The sequence below is a fragment of the Sorex fumeus genome, unplaced genomic scaffold (genome assembly GCF_029834395.1).
Source record: "Sorex fumeus unplaced genomic scaffold, SorFum_2.1 ptg000037l, whole genome shotgun sequence".
Classification (NCBI taxonomy): domain Eukaryota; kingdom Metazoa; phylum Chordata; class Mammalia; order Eulipotyphla; family Soricidae; genus Sorex; species Sorex fumeus.
In genome coordinates this window covers 49,446,714-49,462,618 of record NW_026606094.1, presented here as the reverse complement: position 1 = coordinate 49,462,618, position 15,905 = coordinate 49,446,714, and the positions used below count along the sequence as shown (strand labels likewise).

Sequence of the window (15,905 nt, the reverse complement as noted above, 5' to 3'; positions counted from 1 at the left end):
TTCTTACTTTAGATATTCTTCATATGATTAATCTTCAATAATCATTACACTAACTATATGATTTTTGTGGTATTCATTTTATACAAAGTAAATTTAGCCTGCAATCTAATGATTTTTGAAATGCTTTAAGAACTGAGTATTCCCAAGAAGCTGTTGTTATATACGGGGTTACAACACTAACTCTAGAACTAGATTGGAGTTCAAACTCATTCCTACATGTATTAGCTTTGATTTGGGCAAGTTACTGTTTTTTTCGCTTGCCTTACTTTTAGTAATAATGCATACTTATTAGAGTTTTTTTTGAGATTAACATCTGTAACACACTTAGAAAGCACCTTCATTAGGGAACGAAGATGTTTATTTAGAGCCAGTGCTAGAAAAAAGAATAGTTGAGTTTCTCTAGTTGAAATTTCCCTCTAGTATAACCTTAGATTGTCTATCTGGATTTCATTAATATTTCAACTAAAACAATTATTTGTATCTTAATAAGTTTGTAGGGGATCAAAGATGTAGTTAAGTAACCTAACCTCACAGCTTAAGAGCTTGGAGAAGGACCAAAAAAAGGAGCACAACCCGAACAGGAGAAAGGAAATAATAAAACTCAGAGCAGAGATTAACGAGATGGAAACCCAAAAAACAATCTGAAAGATCAATGAAACCAAGAGCTGGTTCTTTGAGAAAATTAACAAGATCGATAAGCCTCTAGCAAAACTCACAAAGAAAGGGAGAGAGAAAACCCTAATAAACCGAATCAGAAATGAAAAGGGGGTCATTACAACAGAAACCACAGAAATTCAGAGGATCCTCAGGGAGTACTTTGAGAAGCTTTATGCCACGGAACATCAAAACCTCGAGGAAATGGATAAATTCCTAGACTCCTACAGACTCCCAAGGCTGAACCAAGAAGACCTGGAATACCTGAACAGACCTATCACCATCAAGGAAATTGAAATGGTAATAAAAAGTCTCCCCAAGCACAAAAGTCCTGGCCCGGATGGATTCACTAGTGAATTCTTCCAAATCTTTAAAGAGGACTTACTCCCAATACTCTTTAAGCTTTTCCACGAAATTGAAATATCAAAAACACTTCCGAACAGTTTCTACGAAGCAAATATCACACTGATACCAAAAGCAGACAGAGATACCACAAAGAAAGAGAATTACAGGCCGATATCCCTGATGAACACAGATGCAAAGATCCTCAACAAACTACTAGCAAATAGAATCCAACTACTCATCAAAAAGATCATACACCATGACCAAGTAGGATTCATCCAAGGGATGCAAGGATGGTTCAACATTCGGAAATCAATCAACATAATTCACCATATCAACAAAAGAAAAGATAAAAAGCATATGATCATATCAATAGATGCAGAGAAAGCATTTGATAAGATCCAGCACCCCTTTATGATGAAAACCCTAGCCAAAATGGGTATAGAGGGGACCTTCCTCAACATAATTAAAGCCATCTACCACAAGCCTACAGCAAGCATCATCCTCAATGGGGAAAAACTGAGAGCCTTCCCTCTAAGATCAGGGACGAGACAGGGATGCCCACTCTCTCCACTGCTGTTCAATATAGTACTGGAAGTACTTGCAATAGCGATTAGGCAGGAAAAAGATATTAAGGGCATTCAGGTAGGAAAGGAAGAAATCAAGCTCTCACTATTCGCAGATGATATGATACTCTACTTAGAGAACCCAATAACTTCCACCAAAAAACTCTTAGAAACAATAGACTCGTATAGTAAAGTTGCAGGTTATAAAATCAATACCCAAAAGTCCATGGCTTTCCTATACGCAAACAGTGAGAGAGAAGAAAGCAACATGAAAAAAACAATCCCATTCACAATTGTGCTCCAGAAAATCAAGTACCTAGGAATCAGCTTAACTAAGGAAGTAAAGGACCTGTACAAAGAAAACTACAAAACGCTACTTCAGGAAATAAAAGAGGACATGAGGAAATGGAAAGATATCCCCTGCTCATGGGTCGGGAGACTTAACATTGTCAAAATGGCAATACTACCGAAAGCATTGTATAAATTCAATGCAATCCCTATAAGGATACCCATGACATTCTTCAAAGAAATGGAGCAAACACTCTTGAAATTTATATGGAACAATAAGCCCCCACGAATAGCTAAAGCAATTCTTGGGAAAAAGAAAATGGGAGGAATCAACCTCCCGAACTTCAAACTGTACTACAAAGCAGTAATAATTAAAACAGCATGGTACTGGAACAAAGGCAGAACTGCAGACCAATGGAACAGGGTTGAATACACTGACATTTCTCCTCAATCATATGCTCATCTAATCTTTGATAAAGGTGCAAGTAATGTGAAGTGGAGTAAGGAAAGCCTCTTTAATAAATTGTGTTGGCATCACTGGACGGCTACATGCAAAAAAATAGGCTCAGAACTCTGCCTAACACCATGTACAAAAGTAAGATCAAAATGGATTAAAGACCTCAACATTAGACCAGAAACCATAAGGTACATTGAAGACAAAGTTGGCAAAACCCTCCATGACATTGAAGCTAATGGTATCTTCAAAGATGCCACGCCACTGGCCGAGCAAGTGAAAACAGAGATAGATAAATGGGACTATCTTAAACTAAGAAGCTTCTGCACCTCCAAAGAAACAGTGACCAAAATACAAAGACAGTCTACAGAATGGGAAAGGATATTCGCCGAATACACATCTGACAAGGGGTTGATATCCAGGATATACAAAATACTGGTTAAACTCCACAAGAAGAAAACATCCAACCCCATCCAAAAATGGGGCAATGAAATGAACAGAAACTTTCTCAAAGAAGAAATCCGAATGGCAAAAAAGCACATGAGAAAATGCTCTACATCATGAATCATCAGGGAGATGCAGATCAAAACCACAATGAGATACCATCTCACACCTCAGAGACTGGCCCAAATTCAAAAGAACAAAAGCAACCGATGCTGGCGCGGATGTGGCGAGAAAGGGACACTCCTTCACTGTTGGTGGGAATGTCCACTGGTTCAGCCCTTCTGGAAAACAGTATGGACGATTCTCAAAAAATTAGAAATTGAGCTCCCATTTGACCCAGCAATACCACTCCTGGGAATATATCCCAGAGAGGCAAAAATGTATAGTCGAAGTGACATCTGCACTTGTTTGTTCATTGCAGCCCTCTTTACAATAGCCAGAAACTGGAAGAAACCTGAATGCCCAAGAACAGATGACTGGTTAAAGAAACTTTGGTACATCTACACAATGGAGTACTATGTAGCTCTTAGAAAAGATGAAGTCATGAAATTTACATACAAGTGGTACAATATGGAAAGTATCATGCTAAGCGAAATGAGTCAGAAAGAGAGGGATAGACATAGAAAGATTGCATTCATCTGGGGGATATAAAGTAACAAAGTATGAGATTAATACCCAAGAATAGCTGAGATCAGCACCAGGAGGATTACTCCAGAATTTAGAGGCCAGCCGGGTATCCCAGAGGAAAGGGCTATTCAGATAGAGAAGGGAGCACCAAATAAAGGATGTTTGGAGGATCCTCCCAGGAGGGGAGATGCATGTCGAAAGTAGACTATGGACTGAACATGTTTGCCACTCAATGCCTCTTTTGCAGACCACAACACCCAAAAGGAGAGAGAGAACACAGGGGATTGCCCTGCCACAGAGACGGGGGGATGGGGGGATGGGGGTGGGAGGGATATTATCCATGGTGGTGGAAAATGGGCACTGGTGGAGGGATGGGTATCTGATCATTGTATAATTGAAACCAAAGCACAAAAAATTGTAAATCTACAACTTTAAAAAAAATAAAATAAAATAAAGGGGGAAAAAAAAAAGATGTAGTTAAATGCTAGAGCACTTGCTAGCATATTTAAGATCCAAGATTTAATTCTTAGAACTGGAAACAAAATGTTTGTAGAAAAACTGTGTGACAGGTACTCAATATTGCCATGTAATATATAATATCTTTTGGTGAAATACCAAAATAAACGAGAGGAAATACAAGAGTAGAATTTAAAACACCCAGTTTCCCCATGCTAGACCAACTTTACTGTTATTTTTTTACTTCCAGCAACTAGTATACTAAACATGTCTCTTAGTTTGGTGCTCAGTAAATGATGCATGGATGATTAAATGAATGATGTTAATTGGCTAAACATGGAGAATGAAGAGCAAAAAAAACACTCTGTGTCCTTGCTGTAGCCCAGAGGAGACATATTAATCATATTGAAATGCAATGCAAACTATAGTTAATGTTATTATTCAGAAAAAGAAGAAAACAATTCTATGAGTGCTTCTAGAATCGAAATTTGGTCTGACCAGAAAAGTCCTCCCTGAAACCTAGTTGCTGAAAATAAGATCTGAAAGATGAATAAATGCTAAGAAAATAAGGGCATCTCAAATAGAGAAATTAGCACTTATAAATATCCTGAGATAGGAAGGGGAATGGTAGGTACCAGAAATTAAACAAAGGTCAGTTTTCCCAGGATGATGAGTTGAGAGGCCATGCATAACAAACAGAATGGGAAAGGTCATAGGACTACACCATTTAAGGACTCACAATTCTTGTAAAATTTGTCTTTTTCCTTAGAACAAAATGAAAAAAATTATTTAGATAAAGATTAAAATGAAAAGATTTCTTTGACAGCAATAGAGTAGGGGTGGAAGATTAATTTGAGTGTGCTAAACATGTATGGTACTAAGGATCTTGTGTGAGCAAGTAATTATACTAATTTAGGGGTATATTGTAGAGGCATAATGAAGAATTGGAGAGGTGGATATATTTGAGAGATCCAGGAGTCATAATGACATAATGATGGGTGTCGGTGATGTGTTGCATATGGTAGGTGAGGAAGTAAGAGGTACAGAGAATGACTCCTGGATTCTGAGTTGACTTATAGAGGGATAGTGGGGTCTTTCCTTCAGAGGGAGAATGTTGTGAGATAATTTGGCTTTGTGAATAGTAAAATATGAGTTTCTCTTTAGAAACGATGAACTCTTTTTTTTCTTGTTGTTGTTTGGGGCCACACCCAGCTGTGCTCAGGGCTTACTCCTGGTTCTGTGATCAGGGCTTACTGCTGACTCTGTACTCAGGGATCTCTACTGGAGGGGGCCAGGGGACCATCAGGGATGCTGGAGATTTACATGAATCAGCCACATGAAAACAAGCACCTTATCCACTATAGTATCACTCAGGCTTTAGATGAGAGCCTTTTAAAGTTCTCTTTTTCCCCTGATGTATCTTACAATGTTTTTGGTCAATGTCTATTTCTTTTCTTTTTTTTTTCCCCTTTGGCCATTGTTTTCCCAAATCCCCACAAGACATCTCTATGTTCTTTCAGGGAAAGCGAACATAATGTTGGTACTCTGACCTGATCATCTAGCTTCTTCAGTCTCTCTAAGTCTGTGTTGTCTAATGCCAGAAGTGGTTATTAAGTGCTTGAAATGTGGTTAGTCTGGACTGAAGAGTGTTGTAAATGCTAAATTCAAAGGCATATCCTTACAAATAATGGAACACAAAGTAACAGTTTTTTATATTGAACCGAATGTTGAAATAGATAAATAGCGAGAAGAAAATTGTTTACTGGCAAGCTACTCGTGACATATTCGATATGCCAAACACAGTAACAAGTCTCACGGTGGAGATGTTACTGGGCCCGCTCAAACAAATCGATGAACAAGGGGAGGACAGTGCTATAGTGCTACTTTTTCAATAGCAATGTGGCAGATTGAATTCAGGATCTCTCACATGTTAGGCTTGTATTTTATCACCTGAGCTATTTCCCCAGCACCTATGTAACTTTTCTAATGTAGCCACCAGAAAATTGGAAGGTATATATGTGGTTTCAGCATATTTCCCCTGGAGAGCTAAGGGGTGTCTTTATTGCTGACTCATTCCTAGTCCCTTGAGCCCACAAAGTGGCTTGTTATGCCCAGAACATTTCACATCATTTTACTTCTCTTTACTCTGTTCTTTTTCCTGAACATTGTTCCCATTATTTCTTACTAAATTAGATATGATTCCTATTTCTTCGTTTCAAGTAATATATCTCCTCTACTGTAGAAACTTTCTCCATTCCTTAGGAGAATCAAACATATCTGTCTCAGTGTATTGTATGCTTTTATATATTATCTTTATTATGGCTAATTTGCATGCTTATATTCTTTTTTAAATATAATTTGTCTCTCTAGCTACACTGTAAGTATCTGCAAAGTTCAGATGCTCTCTGATTATATAATCAGGTACTCAGCACCAGGTTGCTGCTCAATGAAAGTCTAGTGAAAAACTACCGATATGCACATATTAAACAGCTGGTTTTAACCTAGATGTTTTACAGATAGTTTCTCAAATCCTTTCAATAACACTGAAAAATAGATATAATTATCATCTTTTTTACATATGAGGATCTTGAAAAAACTCAGTTAATTATAGAGCCAGGATTCAACTAAACGGTTCCAGAGTCACATCACCCCTCTGTGACTGAATGCATGATGAAAAATAGATTAAAAGATGGAGATTTTATTTCTTTATAAAAATGTGAAAATATCTATTTCATAACATTGCTGTATCAAGTAAGATAATTGATTAAAAATGCCAGGACAGTACTTGGAAATAGTAAATTTTACTTAATATTGACTTCATTAAATTTTGAAGCTTATAACATCATGGTCCTGAAATTTTGAGGTTCAATTTAGTCTATCTAATCCTATTTGTTGCCTGTCTATATGCTTATACTCATTTTTATGTATACTCATATTCATATAGAGGTTATGAGAAACAGACCCTCTCTGGGTCTATTCACATTAACCTAGTCTCTGATGGTTAAAGAAAGTAGAGAATAAATAGGACAGGGTCTTTGATAAGGTGTATGTGTTGTGTTCATTAGTGAGAGTGGGAGCAGAATAATAACAACAGGCAATCAAATCTGGAGTCTTGTTTGTTTTTGGCCCAACCTCAGCTGTGCTCAGGGGACCAGATGAGGTACCAGGGATGGAACCCAGGTCAGCTGCACGCAAGGGAAGCACTCTACCCACTGTGCAAAGACTCTGACCCCTCAAGAGTCTTCTCTGGAGTTCTCTGGAGAGTTCTTTGGAGTTCTCAAGAGAGTTCTCTGGAGTCTTACCAGAGAACTATATTGCTTTGATGTGGGGCTGGAGCAATAGCATAGCAGGTAGGGGGTTTGCCTTGCACGAGGTCAACACAGGTTTGATTCCCAGCATCCCATTTGTTCCCCAAGCACCACCAGGAGTAATTTCTGAGTGCAAACCCAGGAGTAACCCCTGTGCATCGCTGGGTGTGACTCAAAATTTATCTATCTATCTATCTATCTATCTATCTATCTATCTATCTATGTATATATATATATATATATATGTGTGTGTGTGTGTGTGTGTGTGTGTGTGTGTGTGTGTGTGTATGGGCTGGAGCAATAGCACAGTGGTGGGGCGTTTGCCTTGAGCGCAGCCAGCCTGGTCGAGCAGGGTTCGATTCCTCTGCCCCTCTCGGAGAGCCTGGCAAGCTATTGAGATGTATTCAATATGCCAAAACACAGTAACAACAAGTCTCAAAAATGGAGACATTACTGGGCCTGCTTGAGCAAATCGATGAAATATATATATATATATATATATATATATATATATATATAAAATCTTTGGTGAGCTGCCAGAACATTCAGTCTGTAAACACTCAGAAAACTCATCTACATACTGGTTCTTACTTTCCTGGTCTATCTTACCAACTGTGACATTTTATAATCAGGACCATTTTTCTTTACTCTCTTGGGAACCTTTTTAGGGAAGGACACTGGCACTGAGGTATAAAAGTATACATCTCCAGAAAGGAGAGGTGCGTGCCAGGGGCTGGCCTCTTCCTCTGTCAAATTAGTTTATAGAGTTTTCTCAGACTGCCCTTTACCCAGTTGGGTTTTAGGGTGGTGTAAAGACAGAGAACTTGGAGCACTTGCTGATCTTTTAATATCTTTTGTGACATTTATACTAGTACTATAGAGCCTTTCCTCCAAGGGATCCAGCTATTTCATGCTAACTCCCTGGCCTCAAATTCTGCATCTCAATGGTTTTTCAGTCTTCAGAGAAGTTTCCTTGTGTCAAAGGCCTTGGTGCCATTGGGCTGTTCAGATTTCAGACTCTATATTCTTCTCGACATACTTACTAGGGCTTACTATCTTCTTGCCTGCAACATTTTCCCTCTTAAGGTTTTACCCCCTTAAATATTTAAGGGTTCCAGGGATGAATAGAATTCTAAAATAATGCCTCTACCTTATCAATAGAACAAGTGCTATAGTTGCAGGCTCCCCTCGAATATTACAAATATTGGGGTAAATTGAGCCCAAGACTTTGAAGAAATGTTTAAAGCGTGGAATGGAGACAGCCAAAATGGAGCTGCTTGAAGCAGCTGGCAAGAAGAAACCCAGGCTTCCTCTTTCATCGGGTAGTACTTAGCCAGTAGTGCTCTCTAAACTATTGCTGGGCCCAATGACACAATGCTATTTAGGACCTATGGTTCTAGGACCACCTTTCCATTATAAGTAGAAAATATTCATAGTCTCAGTCATAAGAATACTCTGAAATCTTAACAGAAGCTAAGGTACATGAGTGTATATATATTTTAAAAACTAGAATAAAACACACCCAGACTAACAAGTTTTTGATGAATAATTAAAATTTTTCTTTTATGCATTCTTTTCAATGTATGACAAAATTTCTATAATAAAGATACCTATTTTTACAAACAGAAAAAAATAGCATTATAAAAAAAGAAATTGTAATGAATAATAATTTTCTTTCCACTCTGTGTATGCTACAAGCCCAGAGTCATCATTTTCCCATTGGTGATAATAAAGTGTGATTTTGGACAGGCTAGGTAACCTCTTAAGGACTCAGGTCCCTTCCCTGTGGAATGGAGGATATTGAATGCAGTAACCCCCATTTGGTTCTGTAGTAATGCCTGAACTCTCTGATGGACCTGTCACACAGGTGACTATATTAACTGAAAATGTATCTGGCTGCTAATAATAGACATGTTGACTATAGTGACTTACATCACAAGAACTTTAACTCATAAACAGAAAGTTTAAAGGTAGATAGTCTAGGACAGGATCAACTCAATGATACATAGAAGCCAGATTCTATTTTTTTTTCCTGTGCTGTCCTCTGGAACTTTTGGCATTCATTGGAGAAATTGGTAACTCCTGGTTACTAGAGAGCTGTACTTTCACATTTTCGAGGAAAGAAGAGGCAAAGACTAGAAAGCTCAATCTTAGCTGTCAAACTGAACCAAAGGTCTGGCCTAATCTGTGGCAAAGGGAACAGAGATTAGATTTTCATTAGAAAAATTGCTGTTCATACCATACCTCTGAAAGCAAAGAATAACTGCCCACTGATTTTTGTACAAACCAGACTTAAGACAGTAGGATTCTAAAGGGGGAGAGAATTATTTTGGGGTAGAAGCAGATGTGTTTTCCAGAAGCACTTTATAAAGGTTTGTTGAGTGAATGAGGGCTGCATTGTGACATCTGAGCATCCTAAAATATGTTGCTTTCCAAGCCCCTTCCTGCATAAAATATCAAATATTTCATTTTACAAAAATTAAAATTTTTTTTTACAAATTTTTAAGTTGGTATAAGGACTTAAGTTGGTATAGGTTGGTAGTATAAGAACTCAGTTTCATTGTTGCATAGTCACAACCATAATGTTTATTTTTTTATTGTGGTAGAAAAAAACAAATTTAACATTTTTATGAGTACTAGACATTGCACCTTACTGTATCCAGTGGGTAATATAATCTTATATCTGTGCTGTTAGTAGGGCTGGAGCGATAGCACAGTGGTAGGGCGTTTGCCTTGCACTCAGCCAACATGGCCGAACTGAGTTCGATTCCTCCGCCCCTCTCGGAGAGCCCGGCAAGCTACTGAGAGTATCTCGCCCGCACGGCGTGACGTATTCGATATGCCAAACACAGTAACAACAAAGTCTCCAATGGAGACGTTACTGGGCCCGCTCGAGCAAATCGACGAATAACGGGAGGGCCTTTACCTTTACCTTTTCTATCTGTGCTGTATTCTTAGCTGAATTGTTATCACTTAAGGTCAGTGACTGTGTAAGATTTCATTGTAGTTCTCAAATTACAATTCATCATTACACATCTAAAAATGATTCAACAAGTGCTATTGAGTTGGCCTAACGTATCACTGTTTCTATTCCTAGGGGGAGCCAGGTCCTCCTGGTCCTTACGGTCCTCCAGGAACCCCTGGAATTGGACAGCAAGGTATTAAGGTAAAGATATTTGCCTCATTGGTGATTATTTAATTTATTTCATAAGGGGGGTGGGGATTGAGACTTGAACTCTGCCCAACCTTATCCTTTTCGATTCAGTCAGAATACCTGTAGAAGTTACTTATAGTGTAGATAATTGGACCAAGAAATTCTCTGGTTGGGGAAGCTACCATTGAATCATCCATGTATTTTTTAAAATAATACTTTTTTTCATTTTCAAATACTACTCTCTTGCCAATGTATGTCTAGTGCTATTTGAGTTTTTATACACTTTTAATTATTAATATAACAAGATGCTATTAGGAAATAAAACATTAAGCTGCATCAACTATCATCTTTCCCATTAATAAACATGGAGGCAGGAAACTGGAAAGACTAATAGTGAAAAAAAGAAAATGTTGACAGGTTTTAGGGAAGTAGAAATGGAAAGAAAAATGAACACCTAGCACCTGGGGGTGCTCTGCGTCATTCTATTCTATGTGATAGAATAGAAGTATTTCTTTTAATGGTTATTCCATGTCATTGGGACAATAAGTCCTTGACGCAGAACTGAAACTGAGAACAGTACAAAACAGGATACTTTGAATGTAACCAAGTGTTACCGTGGATGACATTTAGATAATGGGTATATGGAGACTCTAGGGAAGGCAGAGTTTACACTGGCAGTTAAGAGAGAAGAATTTTGAAGGTGATCTAGTGTGAAATAGAACTGAGAGAAGGGTGAAATGAAACACAGTGGACATGAAATAAAGGCTGCCGTTCCAGAATGGTGGTGAGGGGGCAGGGAAGAGCATGAGCATTGTTAGTTTGGCATCTCAGACATCAACGTGAGTCACACAGACCATCCTGCCCATTGGTAAATAGTTGTTTCTGAAAATGCCATATTTGAAAGAGAGAATGATGAACACTGGAAGGTAATTTGTTCATTAAAATTCAACCAATTCCTTTCTTCTCTAGATTTTTTAAAAAGTATTTTTGAATGAACTACCTTGGTATTTATCATTGTTGAAATATCTAGAGTATTTGTGCGATGAATATTTTTTACTTTCAAACTCAGATTTTTATTTAATTATTTTTTCCTCTAGGGGGAAAGAGGCCAGGAGGGAAGAATAGGAGCTCCAGGACCAATTGGAGTTGGTGAGCCGGGTCAGCCTGTAAGTAGCAAGAAATTTTAGGAAAAAAATACATACTTTTTAATGTTCTCGTTCTGGTTAGAATAAATGATTAAAATAAATTATCTTGTATGTTTTTAGACAAAAGAAGACAATAAATATGAAATGACAAGATTCAATTGTTGGGGCTGGAGAGGGTACAGTGGGTAGGAAGCTTGTCATGCAGACTCCTGACCCCTGATTGTTCCCTGGGTTAATCCCCATATGGTAACCCAGCCCCACCAGGAATGAATCTGAATTCAGAGATAGGAGTTAAACACTGAGCACAGTGGGGTGTGGCCCCCAAACAAAACAAACCAAAAAATGATGCAAATGTTATTTTTTATAACACTTGAAGTGAGAATTTATATGTATAGGATATCTGAGTGACTTTCTGATCAATAGACAGATTTCTAATTTTTAAAATTGAAATTAAATCTTAAGTTTTCCTAAAGATATATACTAACATACATAATATTTAAGAATATGAATTAGCTTGTCCGAGAACAAAGAATTCCATGGTGTCAAAATTTTCTAGGAGATAGGAGATCTGGATTTTGGCAAAATGTCTGTATTTGATCATTGATTTTTCAGAAACCGTGTAAAAAAATAACTGAAAATGAGTCTCTTACTCATTACCTAATTCATGGATATACTTTGAAGCTAGGATTGATGATGTTAGACAGTGAATACTTGTTTTTTGCAGTTACCACCTGATGGAGCTTTGAAGTTGACTGTTGTAGAAGAATATAAAAAAGGGTTTCTTTCAAAAGAGATCTGGAGAGGAAATGAATAAAACATGACTATTCTAGGATAAGATGCTTCTTAACTTTATTTTTTTCCTTGCTTCTCAGCTTTTTTTTAAGTGTCATTATTCTCCTAGGAAAGAATAGTAGCTGACTCACTGGAAGTACAAATAAAATGATTATGAATAGTCATTCAAATTGGTCTTCCACTTCAGTTTTGCCTTGTCTGAGTTCTCACATATAAATATTAACAGAAACTTGGCCTCCTTTCTGTGATTTATGGGTCAAATGACAATGTACTGTTTGAAGACTTGACTTAACTAATGTCTATATACACTAATTCAAATAAGAGAGCATCATATGGTGGAGTGATGCATTGGACTAATTATTCAGAAATCAGTACTCTAGTCTCACTTTGCCCTAATGAGGTAGTGTTATTAGAGATAAAGCATGGAGAAGAGATATTTCTGATTCTTTGCTGGAGAGGCAAGAAACTTAGAAAACTTAAGAACAGTGGCTAAAAAGACACAGTACAGACAGGTTACCATGTGCAGAGGGAATATTTGGGAAATTTTAATAAGAAAAAAATAACCTTTTGTTGTTTCTTGCCACATTCAGTTGTGCTCACGCTATTCCTTGCTCTCTGTTCAAGAATGATTCCTGGCTATGATTGGAGATTATATGGTGCCAAAAATCAGAACTGGGGTCAACTGCATGCAAGGCAGGCACCTTCACCTCCAAACCATCTCTTAGGAAGATAATCTTTTTACAGCTATCTGAATAAAGGAAAATAAAATATAAATTTCACTGTAAATCCATTAGAAATTTTTCAAGAACCTTAGAATTTTGAAACAAATATAAGACCTCTTCCACATGCCAGCTTTTTTTTTTTTTGGTGGTTTTTTTAAAAAAATTTTTTTAATGAATCACGATGAGATACAGTTACAGATTTATAAACTTTTGTGATAACGTTTCAGTCACACAATGATCGCGTATCCATCCCTTCACCAGTGCCCATTCTCAACCACCAATGTTCCCAGTATCTCTCTCACTGCCCCCCCCCCCCCCCCACCGCCTGTGTGGCAGGCACATTCCCTTTTACTCTCTTTCTCCTTTTGGGTGTTATGGTTCGTAATACGGGTACTAAGTGGCCATCATATTCAGTACATAGTCTACTTTCAGCACACATCTCCCATCCTTAGCAAGCCTTCTAAGCATCATTTAGTTGATGGTCCCTTCTCTATCTTAGCTACCCAGCATGTGAGGCTGCCTTCTACGCCATGGAGCGATCCTCCTGGCCCTTACCACTACTATCCTTGAGTGTTAGTCTCCCATTATGTTACTTTATATTCCATAAATGAGTGCTGTCATTCTATGTCTGTCCCTCTCTCTCTGACTCATTTCACTTAGCATGATACTCTCCATGTTGATCCACTTATATCCATATGCCAGCTTTTAACTTAATCAGCAGCTACTGTCTTACTTCTGGATCTTTGAAGAGACTGCAAGACTAATCATGGATAATACCTGACCATACATGCTAAATTTGCTCCCTCAAGATATCTGTGCTATGTGCATAGTCTCATCACTAATTCTAAAAGATAGTTTTATGAGTATTTGGCTTAGAAGCATATGACAGTTCTCCATGGCTACTTTTACCACAAGCTATATATACAGTTTATAGAGGATATTCAATTGACTATGAAAGAACAAAGTTGAGCATGTGGTGCTTGTCTAATTGGAAACAGACTCCTTTAGTATTCTCTCCATCAGTATAGAATGAAGGTATTTGTGTCCTAAGTGGATTTTCACCAAAGACCATCCTTTTTATAGAAGGTTCTAAGTAAATAAGTAGATAGGCTCACACAAATTCTTTCCCCAGACTCACTACAAACCACTCAGTTTTAATAAGTAGCTGGGATGGAGGTTATCCATGGGACTAATGTGAAACTTCAACAAAGTGGTATATTGCCACTTCTAAATGCCCATCTTGTAAAAGGTATGCAGAAGCTTGTCTTTAATTAATTAATTAATTAATTTTAAAAGACACTCTTATGCTCGCTATATTAGAACTTTTTCATAATGATGAAGGGGTGGCTGGATGTGGCTCAGAAGGAGTCCTTGCTTGCCTTGTATGTGTGAGGCCCTTGGTTTGATTCCTAGCACAACAAATACATCACATATAGTTCCCCCCCATACCATATGCTTCATCACATATGGCTTCTCAAGAGGGGTCACTCTTAAATGCAGAGCCAGAAAAATCCCATGAATACTCTGTATGTGGCCCAACCCTCCCCTACCACATTCAAAGATGAAAAATATCACAATGTAGTTTCCCATGGGCTGGAGTGATAGCACAGTGGGTAGAGTTGTTTACCTTGCACGCAGCTGACCTGGAGTCAATTCCTTTGTCCTTCTCAGAGAGCCCAGCAAGCTACTGAGAGTATCCTGCCCGCACGGCAGAGCCTGGCAAGCTCCTTGGGGCATATTCGATATGCCAAAAACAGTAACAACAAGTCTCACAATGGAGACGTTACTGGTGCCTGCTTAAGCAAATCGATGAGTACAGTGCTACAGTTTCCCATGACTGTAATGGCATGTCTGTTTATGAACAGGCAGTTCATCAAGTAAAAAATTGCTGTTACTATACTATCAAGAGACTTACTAACTGTTCTATTTGCCATCATCTTAATCTCATTTAATAGTACTTCTAAGCAAATTCTTTCAAATAAATAATGTAATGCCCCCAAACCAAACCAAATCTGAAACTCTATTTTAGTTATATATTTTGCATAACAAAAAACTAAGACTTAGATTCTTAAGATAACAGATTTTTTTCTATCTAATAAATCTGTGAGTTGCCTAGAGAGTTTCATATAAATTGAAGTTGGTTGAAAGTGACTAGAAAGACTAGAATTTTAAAAGTAGTGTCACTTACATGGCAGTCACTTTATTAGAAAAATGATCACTATCATAAGTCTAGTTAACATCTATCACCAAACAAAATGATTTTTCTGCTTTGTGATAAAAAACTTAAAAAAACTTTTAAGATTTACTCTCAGTAACTTTCATGCTAATTATCATTATCATTTAAAATCACCATACAATCTACAATCTCATTGCAGATTTAATTTGCATTTTTTTCTGATGATTAATGATGTAAGCACTTTTTTTAACACCCCTTTTGGCCAAATGTATGTCCTTGCAAAAATATCAATTCAGATCCTCTGCCAATTTTTAGCATATATTTTCCATTATTTCCTACTCTATTCACCATTTTAAACAACATTTGTTGATTCTTTAAAAGTTATCTATTCAAGTAACATTGGTCTCTAATATTATGTAGGTTTCATGTTTACATCATTATAAGGCCACATATGTATATAATACATTAAATTCACTATTAGCTGATTTACCTACCTGTCCTCCCTCTCCCTTTTGGTAGCTGATACTTTTGATTTTTGTTGAAACGTTTTGTTTATTTAGTTCTTTTGGTTTTTTTTTTTTTTTGCTTCCCTGTGTACCATACATGAGTCAACTTACACATTGTTTGTCTCTCCCTAACTTTTTTTATATTTAATTTTTTAATTGAATCACAGTGATAAACACATTTAGAAAGTTGTTCATGATTGGATTTCAGTCATATAATGTTCCAACACCTGTCCCTTCACCAGTGTACTTTTCCCATTACCAATGATCCCGA

General features: G+C 37.4%; 1 protein-coding gene across 1 annotated transcript in view; it reads left to right on the top strand.

The window, feature by feature from the left end:
- Positions 1–15,905, top strand: part of COL28A1 (collagen type XXVIII alpha 1 chain) — a 197,267-nt gene that overhangs the window by 45,809 nt on the left and 135,553 nt on the right. Inside the window, exons 12-13 of the mRNA XM_056118311.1 lie at positions 10,237–10,305; positions 11,391–11,459. Coding sequence (XP_055974286.1) covers positions 10,237–10,305; positions 11,391–11,459 — 138 coding nt within the window. The remainder of the gene's footprint in view (positions 1–10,236; positions 10,306–11,390; positions 11,460–15,905) is intronic.